The following is a 26,219-nucleotide window of genomic DNA, read 5'->3' as shown; positions in this document are numbered from 1 at the left end:
CCTTTGTGGACCATCTGCCCAAGCCGGCCTTCTCAGCCCTCTGATCTGCACGTACACACACAAGCTCACACACAGATAAACCTTTGTTTTTTTGCTGCTCTGCCCAAAGGCAGGAACTAATTCTTTATTTATCATCCCACAAAACTATAAGCATCCTTTTTATTATTCTTTTTTTTGTACTTAAACGCTAAAAACTTCTTATTTTGTGAAATTTATTGCAGCACCCTACACACTACAGAGGCTTATTGTTGAGGGTAAAATGACTGGATCCCTGTGTTGCACTGAGCAAACAGTTGAAGGGCTCCTTGTTCCGCCAGTGCAGGCCCATGAGATCTGCATATTGGCCCATGGTGGTGTAAGCAGTCGGAGGCGAGGCAGCGGCGGGATGTCCATGCGTGTGGAACTGGTGAAAAGGTTTTCCACTCGAGAGGAGATTAACTGCAAGAGGGAGCCCCGCGTGAGCCGGCGAGGGGAGACAGAAGGACGGCCGTTCTGGATTCCTTCGAGCAACTCCAAATAGATTTCCAGGCAAAACATATTTGCATACGCAAGACAGTGCTATGAGCCATCTGAGTGCGCTGTGGCATGTGTGCATTGAGCAGATGGATAATTTTTTAGAGCTTTCTTGCAGAAATTTCAGCCGATTAAATCAGGATTATGAGCATTATTCTGGTGCTCAGACAGAATAATCAAGATCAAGTTGCTCTTATTTTTGATAATTAGTTCATACAAAGTGACCAAAAAGGACACAAGAACAATGGACAGAAATTTTAAAGTTGAGCACATTTTTAGGCTAGAATGATTCGAATCTCAGGTTTTACTCTGTTTTTTAATCTACCGGTTCGTCCTTCCCTCTGGGTTGCATAAAAAATTCACCAGGGCTTCCCATTAGAGTCAGTCAGAGTCAGGGAGTGAGCTTCACAACGGTCAATCGCAGGACATTTGTCCCTTTAGAGACACAAAGGTTCAAAAAAATGAAATTCACAATAAATACCACCTTTAAGTCCTGCTGCCTGCTCTGTCCATTCAGACCCAAATACCACAGTTAGCTAGACTGTGCCCTTTTTAGGATTTTCACACTGATAGTGTGAGACCTGACCTTTCCTGGGTGGCAGTGTATGGGCAGCTGGCTATGTCCGGTGTGATCCCTCCAGGCAGGAAGGCCGAGCTCTCCACCTCTTTCTGCATCAGAAAGACTTAAACAAAGAAGAGAAAAAAAAGGAAGCAAGAATGAAATGAACGATTAGAGACAATGAGAAATAAGCAGATTTTAAAGGTTACCAGTTCTTGTGGATTTTCTGCATCAGGTTTTGTGCAGGAGGTGATTACTAAATCTTTTTTTTTTCTGGAGAGGGGCCAGGAACGCTTACATCTTTTTGGAAAGCAAAATTTAAAACTGGCGAAAAAATATATCCTCATTGATACTAATCTAACAAAGCTTGATGGTATTAAACCAAGCTAATGGATTGGTCATTTCAAACATTCTTTTCTTCTCTTTTTGAATCTTTTTTCCCCCCCAAAAAACGACTTTTTTATTCTTTGAGTAAAAGCAGGTTTTTGAGGCATGGTATCATGACAAAAACAAGTTGTTTTTTTCATGTAAATAAAGTAATAAAAGTGCATTTAGTTCTGCAAAATTACAAATTCTTTTTGCTAAAAAGATGTCAATTACAATAAGAGAAAAAAAAAGTCTTTTACTATGGAGTCCTATACTGTCCATATTTTACTAGACAACTCTAATTTAATTGTGGATTTTGGGATACTTTTTTCAGGTTTTGTTTGCATCTCTGAATACGTTTGAAGAGCCACGCCAAAAAAAATTGTGTTTTTTGGAGTTATGAACATGTTCTTGTGGCATTTTTTACAAATACAAAAACAATTAAGATTACAATTTCTGAGTATTTCTTTATTTCAATCGATGTGAACCAGGAGCAGGCGAAAAAAAATGCAGTTTGAAAAAGATTAAATTTGTTATGTAGACAATACCATGGGCAGGCTGCAAGGTTCCTGCTCTACTCCATTCAAATGCATTCATGCATGAAGTGTGAAGGCTGTAAGCCAGGGGGGTAAAAGAAAATTGATTCAATACGATATATACATGGATTATAGATTGTCAATATTTTTATGAGTTTACCCTGCTGTCAAGATTACATTTATTTAATTATTTTTGAGCGTCCTTCAGCGTCTGACTCTTTTTTTTTTCATCTCTACACCACACAAAACAACTGCAGGAACTTGCAAGAACCAGCTCGTGTTAAATATTCAGTCAGCCTCTGGTTTCTGTTATGAGACATGCTCTACCGACAGAACTGTATTGATTAAGACTCATTGATTCAATTTTTTTTTCTTATACTGACAAATACTTTGTTGTGTAAATCAGACAATGTTGACAGTTTCCTGAAAAATTATATCTTAATTTACCAAAAGAAAAGTACTATGAATTTGCCTGGGTAAAAGTTACTGTATGTGTATATGAGATACAGTTGCAGTGCTTAATGTTGTGATCATTAAATCAAAGGAATTTTCATAAATATTACCATTTTATTACAATGAAGGCATATGAATATTCAGGTAGGGTTTTTTTTCCAAATCACACTCTTTCAAAATAATTTTTTTTTAAATTGCTCCGGTACAGTCATTGGATGTATCCAGTCTTTAGATTTATTACAGTCACTTTTTTCAGATCCATCTGTGATGAAGATGTGATGAATTGAGTAGAAAAAATTATATGACATTATGAGATAAACTTCCTCCTCCAATTCATCCAGAACAAAAAGTATCTTGCTGTTCTTCGGCCTCCTCTGGAGGAGCGTTACACTCCAAGCAAAGCAAGAGGCTGTGTTGTTGCATAAATTGTGGCTTTTAGCAGTGAATTCCCAGTGAAGTCGCCTCTGGGCTGTCCTCTCCTGTGAACATATGACCCACGCCACAGCGCACGGCTCTGAGTGACGGGCCAGGGCCTCCTGATTAAATATTGCAAGCCTCTAAATGGATGGAGATTAGCCTCTGTGGGAATGTTAGGGCTTAATTTACCCTCAGGCCAGATGTGCATGTGTGTGTGTGTCTGTGTGAATATGAAAGGAGGCGGGCAGGGAGCAGGGCTTGCTGTGAAAGTGTATTACATGTTGTTAAAGAGCGGGTCGATTGAGGTGCGGTTTATGGAGTGCACGCACAAACGCAGCCGAGAGATTTAACACATTTATTCGAGCCACAACACAGTAAAGAGATCACAATAACCAGGAAAAGATTTACTTTTTTAAATGTTTCTATTTGGTCTTCAAACGTAGAATCTGAATCTAATCCTAAAATCTGAAGTTATTTAAAGCAAAGTTAAAATATTAGACCCCAATTTTTCTTCTCTTTTTTTTATCATCTTTGGGCAAAATCTTACAGCTGTTCCCTCTTTATTTAGTGAAAGCAATGAACTGTGGTGTCATTTTGAAAAAAGAATAAATTAATAAAGCAAAAATAAAAATATTAAAACAGGTAATGGAGTACCTCCATTACCTGTTTTAATTTTGGAATATTTCATGCCAAACAGTGTTGCAGATAACAAGCTTACCGTAAATTCCCATCATCCCTTTGTTTACACTGTCTCCTGCTAGCTCACAGTCCCTCACAACCCCAGTCTAACATTAGTGATGCAACAAAAAATGTCAAGCAATATTGGAGCTATCCAGCCATAAAGTTTGAGCCAGATGTCAGCTCAGATGAGGAAAACAAAGACGTACATGAATCTTCCGACTGTGGCCCCAACATCGCTGGTACAAGCTTTTTCGAATGTCATTTTTTTTGTCTGCTCCTGATTCACAATGATTTGAATAAAGAAATACTCAAAAATGCAGTTTTAAACTTTTTTTTATATATGTCCTCCATTATGTGAAAAATGCTACAAATACATGCTAAAAACACCCAAAACAAAATTTTTCATCAGAGTGGGTCTTTAGTAAGAAAAGATTAAAAAGTAAATGACCTCCCCTTCCAAGACATGAAGGCAGAATCACCTTTTTGTGATGGAGGTGAAGACTTTTCTCTCTGACAGAGGGAGAGTCAACCTTGTCAGACAAATTGTACCAGTAATTATTCCAGAAAGAAAAGCAAAGTCAAAGTTGACTGGTCTCACATAAATGATTCATTTCTATCTCTGTAGTTTTCCAATCGTATTGATGTGTTCCATTCATAAACTGCTTTCCTGAAAGCTCCACTCTGACTGACCCCTCCACCCTCACCACAACCCCTGCCCAAAACAAAAAAAATGCGACCGCAGCTATTCTGTTGGACCACATTAGTCATGGATGCTGGCTTCACACATGAATTAAAGGACTGCCATTTTTAATTGCAGCCTGTTTTCTGTGCTCAGTTATGCCATCTCCAATTCTGCTCTGAATTATTGATCAGCTGGTTTTGTAGTTCACCACTTTTAAAATGCTTTTAGGGACGTGAGTGCGCCTTCTGCGGTCTTTGCATGTTAACCCCCAACTTTATTATTTATAAAAGTGTTGTACCGTTATGGAAATGGGGATCTATCTGTTTGAGCATTTTCTGGCTTTGGCGAGGGCTTTGTGATAAACATATGTCTGCCTCTGTGTTCATCAGATGTATTTCTGCGAGGCCTTAATTCTCTAGTAATTTTCTCTTCTCATAAAAGGGAAAACACATTCATCAAACACACACCGCATATGTGTGCAGAATCCACAGACAGTCCCACCTCGGTGCAGACACACACACACACAACAACCCAGTGACAAAATGTGCCACACATGCACACACACAAGCACTCTGCGCCACTGGGCAGGGACTAGCCTGAAAGATTGAAAGCAATTAAAACTATCATCTGCAGTGGCTCTGGGCAGGCCTGTGGCTGCGAGGGGGGAGCTGCCACAGTGCATCAGCCTCTCAGTCTCAGCAACGCACAGCGACATGAGAGAAAGAGACGCAGCTCTCTCTGAAACACACTGTCGTACAATCCACGCGCACCCACACAGGGATTTTGTCAGCTGCTGATCTTTCACCTCTTTCTGTGTCCTGTTTTGGGGTGTGTGTGTGTGGGGGGGGGGGGGGGCGCACATGATCAAGCTCAAAGCCAAAGCTTGCAGTGAAGTTCAGCTTGTTTAGGGAGTGAGCTCTTGTAACTCTCTGCAACAGTTGTGGAGATTTCGTAAATAAACGATTGTGTGATGCAAAAAGGGGAAAAAAAAGTCAGCAAAGCCTCACAGGCCACCAGAGGAAATGGGCTGTCGTTCCACTAAATAGTTGTGCACGTATAGGCACACACACAAACCTGTGCCCATCAGTCTGATCTCATTAAGTGAGCACTCTGTAACTGCAAGCTGTTTGGGACAAACTTGCAGCAGTTTACCTGTGCTCAGATCCTTGGGAATGGTAGCTGTCTGCTTCAGTCTGGACTGGCCCTTAACAAGTTTCCTCAGGACAACCACACCACCATTATCAACCACTCTTACTGTTCCTCTCTTTCTTTCCTCCTCCTTTTCTGCCCTCCGATCAGCTCGCCACCTGTCACTCTCACTTAATGTCGACATTAGTACCGGTGGTTTCCTCATCCTGGTTCTCTTCAGCCCTTCCCGCCACCTCCCCTCGCTGCGTTTGAATACATGTCTCCAATATCCTGCCCCTACTTAATTTGACAGGCCCCTGTTTTGTCAGTCTGACAGGCCCGTAGCAAGACACTAATAGGCCACAGAGACCACCAGCAACGGCACCAGCCAGGGTGGCCCTGCAGTGCCAGTCCCCATCATTCTCGACGTCTCTCGGGGCTATGTAGGCAGGAAAAGACGGCTAAGGGAGTGGTCAGGGTTCGGGGTGGTCAGGCTGCAGCGCTGTCACACCAGCCCACAGCAGACTGGACCAGGCCTCAATGCTGACACCAAGCCCCGCTTCGGTGTGACCCCAACTCAGTCAGCAAACACACAAAGGAGAGCGAAAAAAGTAGCCAGTGGGGGGAGTCCTGGGATCTAATGATTTGGGCTGCCACTCACAGGCATGTCACAGAGATACCTTTGGTTTCTCTTCAGTGGTGGAGCAGCTGGGACGGAGATGTTTGTGCAGGAGTGTCTGTGTGCATCTTGCTTTAGGCCACCTGTCTGTAATTGTTACTTACTAAACTCTGATCAGAGGTAATTGGTGGTCTTCTTTTTGTTTACAACTCAACCAGCAAGTGAGAGGTCAGAATGTTTTAAGCACTTGTGCACGTCAGCTCTTTTGTCTTTTCTTTGTTTTAGCAGGAAAAATATCAAATAAATACACAAAAGAGTACAAACCGTTGCAACTGAAGACTAGTTAATTATTTCATTTTTTCAGTAACATTTCAATAACACTCATGAAAAATGTTCTTCTTTTTGCAAATTTTTTTTAGCTTTTGCATGCATGAAAAAAAAAAAAAAAAAAAAGAGAAGACAACCGGTCATGTGTGTCACCTGGGTCCCAACTAAAAAAAAGAAGATGCAGCTTGTGTCAGTCATTTTTACTGCTAGTGTTCTTTAGCTGTCATGGAGGAAATAGAAGACAAAGAAAACACAAAGAACAGTTATGGAAAACTGTGGAAACATTTGGTTCATAAGAACTTAAGAAGTTCCTCCTGCCTCAAGAGCTTCTGACAGTTTTCTGCTCTGCAATAATCTGGTCTGTCCTGACCATATCCATCACGGTTTTCCAGACACGACAGGGACAGAGAACCATCAGGTCTGCACAGAGGATCATTGATTTCAACCTTTCTCCCATCCAGGACCCTTTACCAGTTCAGGGTTAGGAAGCTGGCTGGTAAAATCTACACACACCCCTCACACCCCCGGACACATCCTTTTTAGACTCCTCCTCACTTTTCAGAGCTCTGTACGCCAAAATCACCCGCCACAAATCCAGCTTCTTCCCCCAAACTGTCGTTCTGATGAACGATTAACCAGTGTGAAACCACAAACATGAAAACTTTTAAACCACCTTCAATCTTGTATTTTATCTTTTTCTTCCCATTTTTTTTCACCTATTTCTTCTTTGGTTTTGTTTACTTTGTCAAATTCCTTGCGTGTGCACTCATACTTGACCAATAAAGCTGATTCTGAAAATGGAAAATGAGAACTAGGTAAATGGCGTATACTTATATTGCGTTTAACTATATAGGGCCCAAAGCTCTTTACTGTCACAGTACCATTCACCCATCCATACACACATTCACACATTGATCCTAACTTAAACTCTCACCAACCTATAACCAGGAGCAACGAGGAGTTTAGTTGCCCATAACACTTCAACACTTGGCCGGGAAGGGTGGGAACCAAGCCCCCGATCGGAGGTCGACCGCTCTATCTCTTCACCATTGCCACCTAAGTTAGGTCAAAGAGAAATTGTACCAGGAGTTGTCGAGAAAAACCTTTGAGAAAGTCTGGTAAACTAATTTTCTTATCCTTCCAGGATAAATCTAAACAACAGCCATGTAATTTGGAATTATTCATAAATGGTTTCACTGAGTAAGTGTAAGAAACAATTAAAGGCCAGATGATTATGTGAAAAACCTTTTTGCTGTAAAGTTATAATTAGATCAAATTTCAGAAGTGTTGTTTGAACTTCTCAAAGTCTTCATCAGTCAAAGAAGAAGAGAACTTTGTGTGGGGTTTATCGTTATCTAATATCAGTGCGGCAGACGCGGACATCCAGAGGATAACAGGCTGAGATGTGAGCTGAAGACAGAGGATCAGTCGGCCGGGGGGGACGACTCCTACTCCTGGGGTCCTTCGTTTAGTGAATTATTAAGGTTTACTAATACTTCATAAATCCCCTCTTTGTCCTGTCCATTACCAGCCTGTCACATCCTCTCCACACTGCTGGAGTGAGTCACTTGCTTCATCCAATTGACAGAAGTTAAACTGTGTTCCAGAGGAGATGGGGGGTGGAGGTGGGATGGGGGCAAATGCAAGGGGGCCTGGGGGCTGGAAGGCTCAGTGTGGACACACATCCGTTCAGAATGCTGTGTCGCTTGCTTCTACATATCCACCGTCGCTTTCTGCATCTTTTCGTACCTTGAAATCATTACAGAGAGCGAGTGATCATCACAGGAGAAGTATCATCTCCCGAACCAGTGTTTTCTCCTCAGGTCTGCACTCATTTACACCACCAGCTCACTCCCTGCTCCTCTCCCCCCCCTCCTTCTATCAGTCCTCTTCCCCCCTCTTTTCCAAAACAGCAAACCTTGCCTCAGTGCGTGCCTGGCGGACTCTCTCGGCGGACTCGACAGCCGAGCTGGTCGTTGCCTGGAGCGCCAAGGAGCTGTCGCCTCTCGTTAGTGTCGCCATGGTGACCCAGGGTCCTGCCTGCCTCCTCCTTGATTAGAGCGTGAGGTGGATGGAGTTTGTGTGTGTGTGTGTCTATGTAAATGTGTGTGGTAAGTGTTATTCAGCCTCCCCTCTCCTGCCCACAGAGCTGCTTTTAAAGATCAGTGATTTGGTCAATTGGCCTGGCAACTTCAATCCCAGCGAAGGTCACTGATGACTCAATGGACCAGTCAGTGAGACAGGCTGTCATGTCACTGTGCCCGTGTTTTGTGTGTGTGTTTCTACACGAGTCGCAAAGTCCCCTGACAAAATCAATGACAAAAAAAATCTATAAAGATGTGATCACAGCACTGAAAGTTCCACAAGATTGGCCAGGCGTGTTTTTATTCAGGTTCACACTTGAATTACTGTTGCATCCATTTGTGTGTAATTTAAAGGAGCGATATGTGGCCCTGTTTAAAATAGGTACTGCAGCCTCATTGCAGACTCACCCACTCCCTCACTCAGCAGGCAACAACTCAAACTTTTGAGTGTTTCATCAGTGCTGCAACATCTACACCATTAATGGATTACACTGAGACTTACAAAGTATTTTTCTTTGGTGTGTGGCTTTGAAATAAATGGGTATGGTGGTTGCAGAAATAAGTCTTCACAAACTAAACCATACAAGAAAAGTAGAAGACTGTGGAGAGTTTAAAACTTACTATGTTTCATATTTATATATTATCTGCCCTGTTATATAACAATTAGCCAGGTCTGTTTTTTTGTCTACTCCAAGTCCAGGTCTAAAAGTTTTATTTTATTTGGTAACGTGTGTTTAAGGAGTGGAAGTCAATGGAGGGTCCAACCTGGCAAGATGGAGTTAAACTCAAATCAAAACAAACCAAAATATGGGAGGATAAAAGAAAAGAAGAAAACACAAAGCAACAAGTTCAGACGAGAAGCTAAAAACCCAATATCTTTATTAAAGCAGATTCAGATGTAATCAACATTAAGGACACATTAGCATTGATCACAAACAGCAACCAGAGTTTTAAAAAGAAAATAACAAGCCTTAACAGAAGCTGCTGAACCTAATATGAACCAAGGTTTTTAACCTTGATATTCACATAGTTTAAAGGTCAGGTTAATTTAATATATTTGACTTTCAATGTACCATTCCAGGCTCAAATAAACACGCGTGTTGTCATTAAATTATTTGTGATTATTTAGAAATGATTACATCGCTAAGTTAAGCACAATAGAGGTGGTTTATGTACATTCATTTCCTCTCACTCCGTTTCAAGCAGTTTGTCAAACTACTTGACAAACGTGTGATGCACATATAGGTTAAAATATGTCTATTTATTATTCAGAGTTATTATAATGGCATCTTTTACATGTATAGGTGGGTGTGTATATATATATATGGAGATGTATTTTACTTTATTTTTTTGTTTTCAAATCAATTCAAATATACATTTCTGTCTTTTGCTTGTCTTTTCTAGTTTATTTGTTAATTTATTTATTTATTTGATTGCCTGAAAAAAAACAATTCTAACTTCCAAAGACATTAAGTTTGGACCTCGAATCTTATAAGGCTTTACATCAGCATCAAATTAGTGTTGATTTTAAGTAATCCTTTTTTCTTTAGTTGAAACCCACTACTTTGTGCACAGAAAGACAAACGTGCAAAAGCCTTTCAAACCTAACCGTTGGTTTGCAGTTTGCAGATGTAGTCCCACTGCCAAACATCAGAATTTTAAAAGAAAACAGCAGGAGGAGCCTCTTATTACAGACCTCTGCTTCCATTTTTTGGGAAGGGCAAAGACAAACTAGCGCACACTCATACTCACCAGCTTCTCAAAAGCCTCTTGGTGTAAAAACAAAAAACCTGCATTAGCTATGATGTAAAAAAAAGTCCTTTCTGAATAAAAATGGGTTTGCTGTCCTTCACAGGATGAAAAACAGATCTTGGGACTCTTGGCACTGATGGCAAAACTCTTGTGAATTTCACAAAGTGAATTGATGCTGCGTTCTGAACTGTCCCCTCTAAGTCTGCGAGGGGCTTTAAATTCCCTATAGGGAGCTTTTAATGCCTTCTTAGAAAGCAGATTTATGAAGTAAAAATGTGTCCATTTCAGTGAATGGAACTACAAAAAAAGGTCATGATCAGAAAAATTATAAATAACATCAGAGTAGCAGTGCAGTAGGTAGCACTCTCATTTGTCACAATGATCTGGATAGGTTTTTTTCATGCCTTACTTTAACTCTAAAGTTGCAGCACGTTACAACAACTTTTTCAAAAGTTTTGGTGTCAGGATGTTGAAACCTGTGTTACAAGAAAAATGTCAGTACTTGGACTTGAAATAACTTAAGAGGCTAGAAAGAAAAAGTGGTCAGTTTTAAAAAAATAAATGTTGACCTTGTGAAAATCTTTGGTCAGTCAACGGTCTGGATGTCTGCTGCTGAGTATTGGGTCAGTGAGTCCCCGGACCCTGAGGGAGCCCTAAATGCTGTCTGTTTTCCCTTCCTCTGTGCCCGGCCCTGGGCACAGCTGTCCATCTCTGGGAGGTTTTTCCCCCATAAGGGTTGAGTGAACGGCTCTGCAGACCTTGTACACATGTTGCTCATCTGTTAGGATGCCCTCTTTCACTTTTATCCTTAAAAAACAGACACTTTTGGAAATTAGCTCGCATTACTGCAATTAGTATCATCAAAGTATTTAGGATGGAGAAATTTTGCCTTTTTTGTAGAAGAAGAATTTGGTGAAACGGGGAGATTTCTGCTGGTTTAAAAACCAGGCAGCTATTAAAATATTACTATAATGAAGGTTAAGCTGTGTCAGACAAAACACTTTCAAGCCAATCTTTGCAAGATTGTTAGGAATCAGATACTGATACAGAGTTAGGTTATTTTATTCAGATGTTCCTTTTGTGAGGGCAATGAACTTCAGGAACTCTGCTGTTGCTTCTACATTGAAGACATGAAACAATATAATGTCTTCTGGACAGATGTGTTTAGTAAGTAGTAGGCTGACCTGTTTTTCGTTTTTTCATTTTTATAGCTTTATGTCTGGAATTTGGTTTAAAAAAAATACATCTGGCGTTTCCAAGAATTTGGAATTTGTTTAAGTGAATTTGGAATTTGTTTAAGTGCAGTTTGGGATGAAATGCAACATAATTCACGATATAAAATAGTTAACTGTAGATAGATAGATAGATAGAGTACTTTATTAATCCCGAGGGAACTTGCATATCTATCCATTGCTCCTCAAAATACACATACATTCAATGGAAATTTAAAAAGTAATTGAGTAAAAAATAGTCATAAAAACATAAAATAATCAACCTCACTAAAAACAGAGTAAAAAGAACAAAAGTATAAGAGCAGTAAAAATAAAATAAAATGAGTAAAGTATAAAAGTGGTAAAAAGTAGTTGCCCGTTTAGTGACTCCTCCTCCTGCCCCCTCCCCTCCCAGCAGAATTGAACAGTCTGATTGCACTCGGTGCAAAGGACTTCCTGAGTCTTTCTGTAGAGCATGGCATGGAGCGAAGGCGGTTGCTGAATGCGCTCCTTTGGTCATCAAAGAGTCTGTGTAGGGGATAATCAGTGTTCTCCATTATGCTGTCCAGTTTGGACAGCATCCTCCGCTCTGCCACCACCTCCACTGTCTCCAGGTTTCGCCCCACCACACAACTGGTTATTTACTTAAAACGGTTGCAATTTCTTGATTTAGTTTAAGTGTTCCAGGACTTTTGATGGCTCTATATGTGACCATTACTACGCAAAAAGCACTTCATGGGTTCATGTTTTATTTGCTTCCTCTCATTATTTGTTCTTGATTAAACACATTTTCTTAAATATGACTAAACATTTCTTCTCTGACGTTTGTCAAAAAGATGTTGCTCCAGATGTGGTTATTTTTCTTTTACAGGAAATTCTCTTAAGTTTAGTTTTAGTGTTGCCATATTGACACTTTTTGCTCTCATTACACCTGTTGGTACCTGTAGCCGGATGAAGTTACCGGAATGCATCAACTGCCTTGATGGTTGAGCCTGGGAACAACATTTTCCTTCTGGATAAAACTGGAAAAGTTAGGAAAAACTTCTAAAGTTCTTAGATTGTTGATGGGTTTCAAAAAAGAGAGGAATCAAATACTTCTAATCGTTATTGTTGTATTGGGTGTTATGAATTGCACCAGCTCAAATAAAATACTTATAGTAATATTGTTATGTCTTTTCTACTACAAAAAATATATAAATAATTATATAGGAATGAATGAACTGACTGACTATGAAATCCTCTCGTGTTAAAATATCAAAGCACTTTTTTGATTTTTGATCAATTTTCTATTTTTCCATTTGATCCATTTTAATCAAACTCTACTTTTATTTCAAAAACGGTCTAAAGTTTTTATTATACACACATAAATTAGAAAAAGGATTGATATTTACATAAAGTATGATTCCCAAAACATTTTGAAGAGTTCCTCTGTCATTGTGTCCGAATTCCTTCCCTACTCACTACATAGTTCATTTGCCATTTTGTACTGCTGTCCGAATCTTCCGTTTAAAAAACAAATTAGTGAGCATGGTGTCCGAATTGCTTTTAAAATTCAGGGCACCACAAAGTGTCGCACTATCTAGTTTTTTAGGGGTTAGGGTGGGAATTCGGGCAGAGCCTGAGTTTGATACAGCTCTGCATCACGTTATAAGAGAGAGCACGAGTCTGCATGAAGCCGTGTGAACATGCTTAAATGAGAGCCAGTGAGAGGGAAACAAGACTTCCCTCTAGCTACAGCTTCCTGACTTGTTTATTTGCTAACTGGGTGGGAGGGTGGGTGGGGGTTAGAGGGTGAACATATGGTTTTCTAAAACATGGACTTGTAGTAGGGAGGCTAAGGCACCCTAAGGGATGAGCTGGCGGGCTTTGGTCCCTGTCTCCCTCGATTCCTCCCGCTTGGACAGCCAGGACAGAACAGCAGCACAGCGCAGCCTCTCAGTCGCAGTCACTGATGCTGCACACACCCTTACACCCACCACCGATGGAGAACAGGGGGGAGGAGAGGGGACTTCTGCTTTTCATGGGAGGAGGAAGGCATGGATGCGTCAGGAAACCGAGTGACACCTTCTTCTATCTGAAAGTGGTACTGCAGACAGGTTACACTGAAAAAACAAAAAGAGGTCTAAAAATTCTTAAAATTTGTTACATTTTCTTTCCAGAAGCTAAAGTGAGGAAGGAAAAATGGTCTTATCAAAAATGTTTACTTTAAGAAAAAAAAATTCCAGTCATATTTTCTTAAAGCCCCACTTTAATTAAAATTGTGTTTTTAACATGTTCTTGTGTCGATTTTCTGATCATGAAGGGCATACATGAAGAAAATTACACTTAAAATTGCATTTCTGAGTATTTCTTTATTTAAATTGTTGTGAATCAGCATCAGACAAAGTAAATGCTGTTTAAAAAAGATTGTGTTTGTTACATAGAAATACGCTGGGTGGGGCACAAGCTCCCTGCTTCATTCTGATGCATCCGCTTGAGGACAACATGTTTGTTTTTCTCGTTTGAGCTGGAATCTGGCTCAGAACTGTACAGCTGGATAGATTCAATATTGCTCGCCATTTTTGTTGCACCGGTAATTTTAGGTTTGGGTTGTGAGGGGCTGTAAGCTAGGGGAGAATGTTTAAACAGATGAATAATAGGAAGGGGGGTAGGCTTACTCTGCACCAACAGTCCCGTCTGCTACTCAGATGCATACGATGAAACACTGCAGAAACTATGTCCTAGGAAACAACAGTTTTTTTGTTTTGCCTAAAAAAGTATAATCATAAATAAAAGACCACCAGGAACACTTTTAATATAGATCAGAAGATAGTCGCTGTGGGACTTTAAACTAAGATTATTTTGCTGTTGAAGATATTTCTTGATAAAGTTTCCTTTTCTTGCAAGACAGAAATAAAGACATTTTATCTTTAAAGAGAATGGTCCTTTTACTTCCTTAAGATTCTGTTTTTGCACACACAGGTGTTTGACGCCATCAGATGTAGACTTTTGATGCATTTGGATTTTGAGCGGCTCCAAAATCAGAGTTCAGCTCAGTACAAGGAAAAAGGAGCTTTGGCTTATGGAATCAGCGTCTGTCAGTGACCTACCAGCCACTGCAGCTATCTCACACAGATCACTGCACTGATAAACACACATACACACACCCTGAAGGTCCATGTGTTTATGGATTCGCTCACTCACTGGGATCAAGGCGCCAACACACACACATATCCTCACACACCCTGCATTGATGAACAAGCATATGCACACACTCGCACACTCTCCCCGTGGGTCAGTGACTTAATATGCACATACTTGCACACACTCAAACACACGTACTGCCACACACCCTTAAGGTTGGCGGTGTGATGGACAGCAGCCCTGATGTGCTCTGACAGAATCGGCTGCTTGCTTTCATTTCCACTTGCTTTTCCCCCATCAGGTGACACCCACAGGTGCCTTGGCGAGAGAGACCCAGCATCCTGCAGGCACGTTCAGGGGGCAGCTGGTTAAGACAGGATGATCGAGACGATGAGTAGAAAAGCGGACAGCTATGGCACCAGCTGCTTCCTGTCAACCACCCCATGGGATCGCGTTGGAGTTCATCCCACTCTCAAATATGCAGAAGTTCTGGATGTTGGGCATCGGCTGCATCTCTTTCCAAAAGAACGCCTCTAAGAGACTGACAGTAACAAGGGCCGCTCTGATTCTGAAGTCACATCCGTCTGTGCCGAGGCTCAGAGAAGGGCAACGATATCTGCAGAGAAAACTGCACGGACTCATGACTGAACCTTGACTTTTCCAACATGAACTCAGCTCCCATTGAAGGCTGTGCTTTTATCCTGGAGAGTCGCCAGCTTTCGTCTCATTCTCTTCTGAATAATTGTGTATGTTCAATTAAGGATGAGGCTGGAAATGCCTCATTGTTGTGCTCCCAGCTCTCTCTTATGACATACTGCAGGGGCAGTCACTTCTGAAAGGACACTTGTCATTTTGTTCGCACTTTGGGATTTTATGCTCTTTATGGACCTGAATAAAGTCAAAGCAGTCACTAGCAGGGTGCATTTTATTTGTGTTTTCCATAAAAAACTGAGATCAGTTTGCAACAAAATTAAAATATTTACCATTCCACATGTCGAAAATATAACACAGATAACATATGGACAAGCTTTTAAAGTCCTAGTTTGATCATCTTTTGATCTATTTTAAATTAGATGCCAGCTCAGACGAGAGAAACAAAGACGTATATGGATCTATTCGTCTGCAAATGAATGCATCCGCAGGGAGCTTGTGGTCTGCCGACAGTAGCACCTATGTCACTGCTACAATCTTTTCAAACAGCATTTTCTAGTTCACAACCAATTAGATACCCAGTAATGCAATTTTATATGTATATCCTCCACTATGAGACAAATGCTACAAGAGTGTGTTAAAAAAAAAAACTCGATTTTCATCTTCAAACCCCCGACTAAATCAACAAAACCTCCGTTTCACCGTTAACTGCTAGTGTTAAACATTTTTGTTTTTTGGTGATCTGTCTGTGCTTCTGTTTTTCTCTAAACTACTTTCTTATCAGCAATATATTTGTCTTTTCTTAAAGCTTTTTTAGCTGATACTACATTGTTCTGACTTTAACCTCCATTTTAAGATCATCAGCCATCAATAAAAATAGGACAAAGTTTATCTCTGTTCAGCATCATCACAACACACAGCCAACTGTAGACAATTTTTAAAAATAAATGAGTTTAAATCTAATTATATATCTACAATTTATAAGAAATTATGTAGGCAAGTTATTTGCTTTCGTCATAATGATTTGAATTGAAGTGCAGAACCAGAGGAAGTCACCAAAGGCACAGCCGATGTTCTGTGGCTGTGTGGCAGAGTTTTTCTTCTTTGAAAACTAGGAGAAAAGTGGGGAAAAAGGGATGAATAATAGATAGTGGCTGAGAGCGATATGAGTTTAGTTAATGTGCCCAGCAGCGCAGGCTAAGAGAGGAGCTGTTAGCTATTCCACCTCAGGCCTTAAACTCAGGCAGTGGAGAGAAAAAAAAAAGCTGAAGATTCATCCTGAGTGTGGGGTCATGCCACACTCCCCATCTTTCAATTCTCTCCATTTGCAGACCTGCAAATGCTTCATTCCCAGAATGTAGTCAATCTTGTCGAATGGTGGGTTTGGGGTTCACTGTGAAAATGTCTCTTCATTTGCATGGGTTCGGTCGTGTCTGTGTTTGGAGGCGTCGGCACAGCTGGATCGGCCTGGTAGCAATGTTGTTGCAGCCCTCGGGTTCCTTTCTCTGAGTGGTAACAGAGTGCTGCTGTCAGCCTCCCCAGATGCTGCTCCATAAGGATGCTCCACTTGCCAGGAGACTTTTGTGTTCACAGTTTTTTACATTTCCAACCTTTTCTCAAACGAGTCGTCTAAAATCAGACTCTCTTTTTTGAAAACGGGGAGATTTCTGCTAGTTTAAGAACCAGGCAGCTCTTAAAATATTACCATCATGAAAGTTTAAACACAAAACACTTTTATATTTTACAAACAGAAAGGGACAAAAGCTTGCAAATGATCTATTTAAAAAGTACTTATTTCAAATATTTGCTTTGTACACTGATTGTCAGTAATTGTATTTAAAATGTCTAAGACAATGGAAAATTTGTAGACAATTTAAAATAATTTACTGGTTAAAAAAAATCCATAATATTACTGTAAATATATTTCTACCATCTTAGAAAAAGAAATCTTTCTTAGTTATGGTTAACTTGGAATTAAAACGATTTTTTTCCAAAGCACAAGATTTGTATATAAAAAAAAAGATTAAATCTGATAATCTAATATTTACAGGTCAAGTGTGGGACAAGTAGCCATGTTCACTGTTTGTGTAAACTGTTGGAAGTAAAATTTAAAGCTGCAAATGTCCGAATCAGTGTTGTTGTTTTTTTTGACAAAACTGAAAAACAGGAGACTGCTGGCTTATAAATATTTAATAAAAACCCAAACTTAAAATCAAAGATCAACATTAAGACTATGAAGTCACCAAAACTGAAACCAGAGAGAATCAAAAGCCAGCTAAGTAACAAATCTGACAGTACTGAAAACGATAGCTCCCATTGACTTGGATAAGTAAAAAAAAAAAAAACTTTAAAGCTATAGGTTAATATCAATAATATCTGGTGGAAATAGAGGAAAGCTGAAAACCGCAAAACAAAAAAAAACAAGATAAAACTAAAGAAGATTTACAAAAACTTTAAAGAACAAAAAGCAAGAGAGAAAAAATGACTGAAGAAGAATAAATCGAGAGAAACTTTTAAGTATGTAAAGAATTAGGATTGTCTTAGTTGCTCAGAAAAATAAAACTAATAGGCTTTTATTTTGAATCTGTAAAAGCGTCATTACCTGTGACGCCTGCTCTATATATAAAAAACAATGTTTTTATAGTTGATATGATTTTAAATCCTCTCTATCATGAAACGTTTACATTTCTGCTGTTTGACAACCAAAGCTCCACGCAAATGAGGTCAGATTTTTATTGGACTGTTGTTCTCTTCATGAACTTCTTGCATCTTTTTTTTTCTGGACATCTTTCCTTGACGGCTCAGGAAAAAAACATTTAAAAAGTGATCAGAAGTGTGGAAAAAAAAAAAAAAAAATGAAGAGATTTCTAGAAAATATCTCAGAAATAACTTTGATCTTTGATCCCTGTAATAAAGTAAAACAATAAAGACAAAGTGTCGTTAAAGTGACTCATTTTTTTGAGCATTATTGAGTAAATGGATTCTGTTTTTTTTTCTCTGAAAATATTTTCTCTCTGACCTGAAAAAAGGTTATGCCTCCACAGCGTTGGATCTTTCTCTGTTTCTCCAGCATCTCCTTCTTCTTGGCTTCTTCCTCATGTCACAGTGCACTCCGTCGTTCCTCCTGATTTACCAGACAACCTCTTCCCCCTGCTGTCACATTTGGTACAGATGGTTAAGCTCTATGGAGTAGCCTGTCAGTCTCCATTTGGCCGCCTGCATGTGACAGCAGGCCCGATGGCTCGTGAAGGGCCTCCGACCCGGGCAGCCACGGGAGAGAAACGGAGAACCTGGAGCTGACCCAAGAGCCAGAGTGGTGGAAGGACAGGAGGTGGAGGCTGGGAGATTAGGGTTGGATTAAGAAGTGAGATGAGAAAAAAGGGAAAGGAAGGGCGAAACAACAAACAGACATAACAGAGAAAGAAGGCAAAAAATAGAAAAAGGCAGGAAAAACAGACTCCAACCTTAAAACCAATATTAATTTCCAGATATTTTACACACACTATTGGCTAAACAGAACTCTGATTATGAAAAAAAAAGTAAAAGTAAATGACGAAATTAGAACAGTTATGATGCATTTAACCCATTTTAAAACATATTTCGTTTGATTGCATTTAAGTTTGATGGTACGCTAAAAAAACGATTTTATTTATTTATTTATTTTGTTTAATGTGATCTAAACATCATAAGTTCTTTGTTGTTTCTACGTTATATTTGTTCGTCTGTAGAAAATATTGCAACACTTGTTCATTTATCTGTCTTTCTGCATAACTGATCCTATAATGATCTCATCTTGATAGCAAAATAAACAGCAGAGATACCCCCCACCCCCCACCCATGTGGGAATTAACCCAACCATCATCACATCTGAGCTCCCTAATAACATGAAGCCATCACTGCATCACCTCTGCCAGTAATGTGGAAGTTCCTGTATTGTATCCTGGCTGCAAGGTAGAAACCACGTTTGACAATCCAAATGGGGGGTGAGGGGGGGTACATGCAGGAGAGGGAGAGCTGCTGTATTGTAGCGCCTCAGGGCAGCGCTCCAAGTCAATATATATCTCCACAGTCGTGTCTGCGCTCCCATTTGAGCGGGACGTGCTGCCCTGCTGCCACTGCTGCCGAGGAGTGACAGACAGCTACAACCGGACGCTCTCTAGGTATGAATAAATATATATTTAAGTGTATATAGAATCTATTGTATATGTAGGATCCCATAAACTAGGAATTCAAGGTGACTGGTGACTTGGAAAATAATTTTTGCTGCAAGTTTGTTTGTTTAATTTATTTTAGTGATTTACAACTTTTGTGTGCAGATTTTAGATGAAATGTCTGATAAATATACTTACTTTTTAAATGTTTTATTATTAAATTAAAATAATTAATTGAATCACAGGTTTTTGACACCAATGCAGTAAGATAACTTTTTAGGATTATTCATGCATTTTTTAAAACTTTTATACAATTAATCCAATACTTGCATTTCTGTTTGAACAACAAACTCTTTTGTTTTTTTTCTTTTCCAGAACTCTTTTTGTAAACGGAGGCAAACAGAATTTTCATCTGAGGTGCAGTATTTATTTGTCATGAATCCACAAAAAAGACGTGTTTAAAAGTGACCTAAAATATAATTATTTGGCGTGTGTATATATTTATATTTTAGAAAAAGATTCAGTGTGCTAGGTTGAGTGGAGAGGCTGCTGTGCGTGCAGCTTGTTAAAGCTTTTATTGTGGCAAAACTCCTTAATTGCCACAATAGATGTTCAAGCGGTCGGACTCGCATGATCATCATCCCTAAAAGCTGAAAACAAGACCGCAGGGTTTGGATATGGGGACATGGGGAGGCAAAGTGCACAGCTGCTGGAGGGAGGTGCAGATAGCAGTGGCCAGGAGAGGGGAAAAATGCACTGTAAAAATGATTTTTATTGATTGGCTCGTAGCAGCAGCTGTTAGACTCCATTATGAGCTCAAAGCTCAGGTCAGAGCCCTCAGGCGCAGAAGTGAGCAAATCAAATGGTCAGCCACTAACAGACTAGTTCTATGGGTCCGCATGGGAGAGCAGTCAGGAAGCAGCCTGCCACCCTGCGTTAGACTCACAGGGTCCTTCATCATCAACCTTCACGCTGCTGCTTAATAGATTAGGCTGCCCATCAGTGAAACTGCCAATTCATCACCAGTGCTCACCTCAACAACCTTTATTTCAAAACCTTGTCATGCACGTGAGCGGAAAAAGATTAAAGGTTTTCTTTTTCCCACTTTTTTCTTCTTCTTTACAACAGAGATCCACAACTTTACCCAGGCTTTCATCTTCAAAAAAAAAAAAAAAAAAACTGAGGAAAAATACCCAAAATAAAAGCCTCGAGGGTTTCCAAACTTGTGAAACAAATAGCTGCACACGTTACTGCAGGCTGCAGCCAACGGCATCCCTCTCGCTATGAAAAGATCAGAAAGTTTCTGTGACCGCAGAGCTGAAATAAAGGGAGTTGAAATTTTTGATCAGAATATAAAAAGATGAAATATGGTCACGTTAGAGCCAAAAAGGTCCAATAAATTAATAGCACAAAGACTGAAATAAATCCGCCCAACTTTAATGTTTTTTACAATATTTTTAGGACTAAAATTATATAAAAGTAAATATAAAGATTTCATGTTTTTTCTGTCAATCTAAACTATAAATTTATTTGCATATGGGCACCAAACACATTTTGTTAGCAATGAACAAAATACACCTGACCCTAATCTCTGTACTGTAGATTTAAAAGTATGAGGGGTGCAGAACTTACACTCTATGTCCTGACCCAGATCCCAGTCCTGGCACTAATGACGCCCAATAGGCATAATGCCAGGCTCTCATTAGGAATCAAACCTCAAACGCCCGACTTCTCTCCCTCCATGGCAGCACTGCGCAACCCTCAGTATGGCTGCGCCTGTAGCTCCCCTCCGAGGGTTCTTACCCTAAGCTCTGTGTCGTAAGACCCCCAGCACAGGTGCAGAGTCCCCTGTGACCACCCTGTTTGCCCCCCAGCTCTGCGCCCTGCTACTGCATGGTGCTGCACTGGAACTAATGAGCAGTGGCAGGTACAGTGCGAGCGGTGAACTCTCCCTACAGTTAGGCTAGTGGCAGCACTTAGGAAGACAACAAATGTGCTCAGCTAATACACATATGTGCACAATGGTGCGTACAACCTTTTGGTGTGCACACAAATATGGATGTCTGTCAGAAAAATGCAAAAAACACTAAGTATTTTTTGTTTTTTTGTTTTACAGGTTTTGGCGCAAGTAATCAAGACTTTGAATGTCAATTCATGCAGGAAACAAAGGAAGAACCTGCTTCAGTTGAAATGCACGTTAACAAAACAGAAGAATCTAGACGTTTGGCGTAAAAATTGACTGCCTCCACAAACGTTGTTTTAAAACCAGACCTTCATCATGTCCAAGGACGACATCTGCAAAGTGACGTCTGCTAGCAAACACAAGGAGCGCAAGCCCAAGAAGCCCCATTACATTCCTCGACCATGGGGGAAACCCTACAACTACAAATGCTTCCAGTGTCCTTTTACCTGCATGGAGAAGTCCCACCTGTACAATCACATGAAGTACAGCCTCTGTAAGAACTCCTTGTCCCTACTCATTGAGTCAGACTGGCCGTACAAGAAAGGCAACATCCTGCACCCTGATCAGCTGCGACCCTTCCAGCAGGCACACGGCCTCCACGTTGGTAGGAAAGATGATGTGGAGCAGTCGGTGCACAGTGAGGAGAAGTCTGGGCAACGGAGGTCTGTAGAGGCAGAGGGGGAGAGCAGGGAGATTCACAGAGAGGAGGAAGAAGAAGAGGGAGGGCAGGAAGAGCAAGTTGAAGTCTCTGGGGTCACCAAGAAAATGTTTAGCAGAGGGGATGCCGCAGACGGCAGCACCAGGTTCAAGGAGCCAGTTTCCGAGCTTTTGATGAGTGACGTGCTATCTTTAGAAGATCAGCTGTTCCGCGCGCGCTCTGTAGAAGTAGAAGCCCACCTCAGACACCAGAAGTTGCCGAAGACGTGTCTCAGCACTCCCGGGCTGCTTTCAGAGCACTGGCGGCTACTAGCATCCAGCCACATGAAAACCAAAGCAGAAGGTGCTCCAGCTCGAGTGAGTGGTTCAATACCCTGTTACCCTCCTCCACCCACCCTGGTTGACTACCAGGACCCTGCTGGACTCAACCTTTCAATGTTCGGAGTGGGTTACCCCATTAGCCCCAGCCTTTTCTCTTACGTGAATTCAGCTCTGCCCGGTGCAGCGTCCAGCATCAGCTCTCAGTCCCACGCACAGCTCACCCAGCTTCCCTTCCTCGCATCAGCCACTCAGCTGATGCACCCAGCCTCCACCGCACACACAGACAGAACCATCATCCCTTCTCGCCTCTACCCCTTCTTGTGCGAACACGCATTCGGACCTGCTTCCGCTCCGAATGAAGCCAGCAAACCCCCTAAGACTTCCACTAACTGTTTGGACGTGGGTCCTTTGTCCGGCTTTCAGCCAAAAGTCAATCTGTGGAAGGTGCCCGCTTTGATGCCAGGGAACACCGTGTCCCCAGCAAGTTGGGTGTCTTCTCAGAGAGACTCTCCTGATCAAAACTGCAGGCTGGAAGAAAAAGTGCAGACGGCTGCCAAGGAAAGCAAAGCAAGCCAGGGTCTCAAGAGGACAGGAAGTGCGCTGAGAATTCAGGAGACACCACCAGAGAAGAAGTCAACCATGGGCTTTGCTGTCAACCTTCTGAAAAACATTCAGACTGCAACGACTGACAAACTACTCTACCGAAGCAGGTAAATGTGCTTTCTCATTTCTTTGCAGACTCAACAAATAAGAGCATTCATCATTTGTCGATTTAATTCTTCCTCCTACTGTTAGTCTGCAGGATGCTCAACTCCAGGTCCGGTCCAGTGAACTGTGGTGCAACAATCCTCTTACAAGCCCCAATAGTGAAAGTATCTTTCTATCACCTGCTGGGAAAACAAGCACCCAAGACTCGAATACCGCCGACAGAATAAAGGAAGGAGCTTCTGAGTCCGTGGCTGCTCTCCTCACCAATCTCTCCAAGGCGCTGCAGGAGTATCAGGAGGCCGAGCACAAGATCTCCCACCTAGAAAAGGAGGACCTTAGTGCTCAGCGGCACCTTTGGGAACACCTCAGCAAAATCCGCAGCGAGCTATCTCACATCCACCAGGCACTGGAGAGGTCAGCTGTCCAGAGTGATGGACCTCTTGACCTGTCGGTTAAGAGGGACTCGACAGACTCGGCTGGTGAGCAGATTGCACAGGAGAACGCCGGCCTTCAAGACAACACAACTGATACGGAAGAGGAGGAGGATGAGGAGCTGGACGAGAAAAAAGAGGATGAGGATGAGAACGACAGGAAGGCGTTGAGGGCTTCACTGGAAAGTCGGAAGCAGTCACTGGACATGCTGATCAAGATCAGTCAGGCCTCAGTGGTAAACACAGACGTTCTCTCTCCGGGGGGCCTTGGCCTGAGGCCGGCTGAGGCCTTGTGGCCGAGCAGAACCACCAAGTGTGAGGCCGACTCCAGCGTCCTGCTGTGTCCCGACGGTCGATCGGTCATGTTCACTGACATCCCCTCCTCTATCAAACCTCAAAAGAGATCGCCATCAATACACCGCCTGGAGTCTCAGTGTCCTCTGAGCCCGCTGGCTGTTCCTGACAGCTAAATTCCCGACACTCCCACAGGACAGAAAACACACAGTTGGTCAATGTACTGTCGTCTTTCTCACACATTTGATATCCACTGGCTGGAAGAACTCTTTCATGTGTCTCCACAAAAGAAATGTGCACCTTAAAAGACAAACAGAGAATGAATAGAAAAGTAGGACAGATTTTTTTTTTGTAACACACCGAGGCGTTGATTGTTCAAAGACAATCAATACTGGGATACGAAGACAATCAATACTAGGATTGACTAATCTTGTAAATATTGCAAATGTGTATATTGTTCCCTTAAAGGGTAACATGTTTCTAAAAAAAATGATGTGATGTACATTTTACTTAACAAAATAAAATGTATTATACACTGAGTCCATTGTTGTTTTATTACAGACATTGATGGAAATGAAAAATCTTTTAAAAATCCCAAAGGAATTAGGGTCATTTTTTATTCATGCATGCAGTGGGTTTCTGCACATTGAAAGACAGTTAATATTCAGCAGATCAGATGCACCTGCACTAAAGGTGAAGCAGCTCCTGAAGCTAAAACTGCCACAGAGGGCGTCACCTGCAGAAGATGCTGCCCTGCAAAGGTCAGCAGAACGATGAAGACCGCTCTGTGGATTCAAGTCGGACGCCAGCTACCAGCGTTCCATATTAGCAGATCAGCCCTGTCACCAACATAACACTCAACACACAACAAAGGTCAAGTGCCAGGAGCACCAGAGGAACCACCTGACCTCCATCCCATAGCCGTCAGTTTAAATTCTCCAAATTTATTCTTCTCCTTGTGATTACAAAATGTAAACGTTCTAATAAAATAAAGTTCAATTTACAGGGAAGAAAACAGTTTTGCACTTACGTATCATTTTGTTGGGAAATGCATAATAAATATAAATACTTTTTTAAATGTAGCATTTTTGATTAAAACCCTTATCTATAACCTAAAACCATTAAAAATGAATTAAAAATATTTCAGTTCTTCTAATTAAAGCTACTCCGACTGCAACATTTGCATCTCATTTTTTGTTTGCTTCAATTAAAAATATTTAAATAATTTAGTGTTTTCATTAACATTTATTTTACCAGTTGAGAACAAATTCTCATTAACAATGATGACCTGGCAGCAAAAAATCAGTACTATTTTAAAATATTTCGTTTTTTGTGCATTTTTGCTGAACCACTTTATGTTTTTGTGGCCGTTTTATTCATTTTGTGTAAAGATGAAATGGGCACTTCCACTTTTGCAACTGAATCCTTATCCTACTGTGGCTTTGGCCTATAAATATTAAATTATGGCTAATTTAGGTTTACATTTTTAAGTTTTCACCTGGCAGCTTTGATGTTCTGATGGCTCCATCAAGTGGACAAATCCAGACTCGCTCTGCTGAGGAATTCTGCTTTAGTTCCTCCTGAGAGGAAAAAGGAAGCAGACATGCAAACTAAGTGAATGCTCTCATCAAAAATAGGTAGAAAAAATAATAGACCATATAAACATACTTTGTAAAGATAGATGTGTTTGTTTCTTTGTTGCTGTTTTAGTTTGTAAATGACAAGGATCCCTTTTTTTGCAAAGGCGTAGGTGTCTGTAACTTGAGGCTTCAGAACCACGTGTGGTTCTTTTGTCCCTCCATTGTGGCTCTTTGGCTTTAAAATTTTTTTTAATGCTTTGAAAAATTAATAAGTTAGTAAATTGCCACAGGATGTGCTTTATTTTGAAAGGAACAATTATCTAAAAATTATTTGCTAAAAACAACAATGTTATCATTTAATTATTGTAAATATTTAAAAGCTAGGTTTTATAAATAAAAGGCTTAAAATAATTTTAAATGGTTTTTTTTTTTTACCAAACACGTGGCTCTCATTGGCTTTAAAGGTTCCAGGCCCCTGGTTTCAGAGAAGAAGCCTTGAAATATATAAGGCACATTTGATCTGGGATCATCCATTCCCTTATCTTTGCAGCTACAGGAGTGTCATTTTCCTGGCTACCAGGACTGGCAACCTGCTGTGTAAAAAAATAAATAAAAAAACAGTCCTACCTGCTGCTGATTACTTGGATCAGGTGTGTTTTTTTGGCCGATTACAAGCTAGAATTGCAGGTTTGTTGGAAACAAGTAGAAGACTGGCTCTAAAGGCCTGTAGTGCTATACGAAATGAATGAAAAAACAAAAAAACTTACATTTAATTTACCCCTTTTTTAATTCTCCAACTATTTATAAACTAAAATTCCCTTTTTATTTCATCCTTACAGTTTGCATTAACAGATGCATTGCTGACCATTAAACTTGCAAACGACAATTTCCTTCCTTCTTCCCAGAGCTGTTGAACAAAATCCAGGTGAGTCTAAGTTTTGGTTTGAAGGAGTTTGATCTGAGGCGTTTCTTTGTTTGCGATGAAAAACACCCGATGAGTGAAAAAAGAAGA

At 40.7% G+C, this 26,219-nt stretch overlaps 1 protein-coding gene across 1 annotated transcript; it reads left to right on the top strand.

Moving 5' to 3' along the window:
• Positions 1 to 17,277: 17,277 nt before the first annotated feature.
• On the top strand, positions 17,278 to 24,141 carry prr35 (proline rich 35). The gene is made up of 4 exons (XM_004080519.4): positions 17,278 to 19,262; positions 19,629 to 19,670; positions 21,370 to 22,904; positions 22,990 to 24,141. Exons 3-4 carry the CDS (start codon positions 21,532 to 21,534, stop codon positions 23,801 to 23,803), a joined length of 2,187 nt encoding a protein of 728 aa, XP_004080567.1. The 5' UTR covers positions 17,278 to 19,262; positions 19,629 to 19,670; positions 21,370 to 21,531; the 3' UTR covers positions 23,804 to 24,141.
• The last annotated feature ends 2,078 nt before the right edge of the window (positions 24,142 to 26,219 follow it).

The sequence above is a fragment of the Oryzias latipes genome, chromosome 19 (genome assembly GCF_002234675.1).
Source record: "Oryzias latipes chromosome 19, ASM223467v1".
NCBI lineage: Eukaryota > Metazoa > Chordata > Actinopteri > Beloniformes > Adrianichthyidae > Oryzias > Oryzias latipes.
Note: the sequence above shows the minus strand (reverse complement) of the source record. Positions and strands in the feature narration are given on the sequence as shown.

Excerpts from the sequence above, each read along its gene's own strand:
- prr35 (XM_004080519.4), top strand. The coding sequence starts at position 21,532 with ATGTCCAAGGACGACATCTGCAAAGTGACGTCTGCTAGCAAACACAAG. Across the intron at positions 22,905-22,989 it reads AAACTACTCTACCGAAGCAG|TCTGCAGGATGCTCAACTCC; the intron begins GTAAATGTGCTT and ends TCCTACTGTTAG.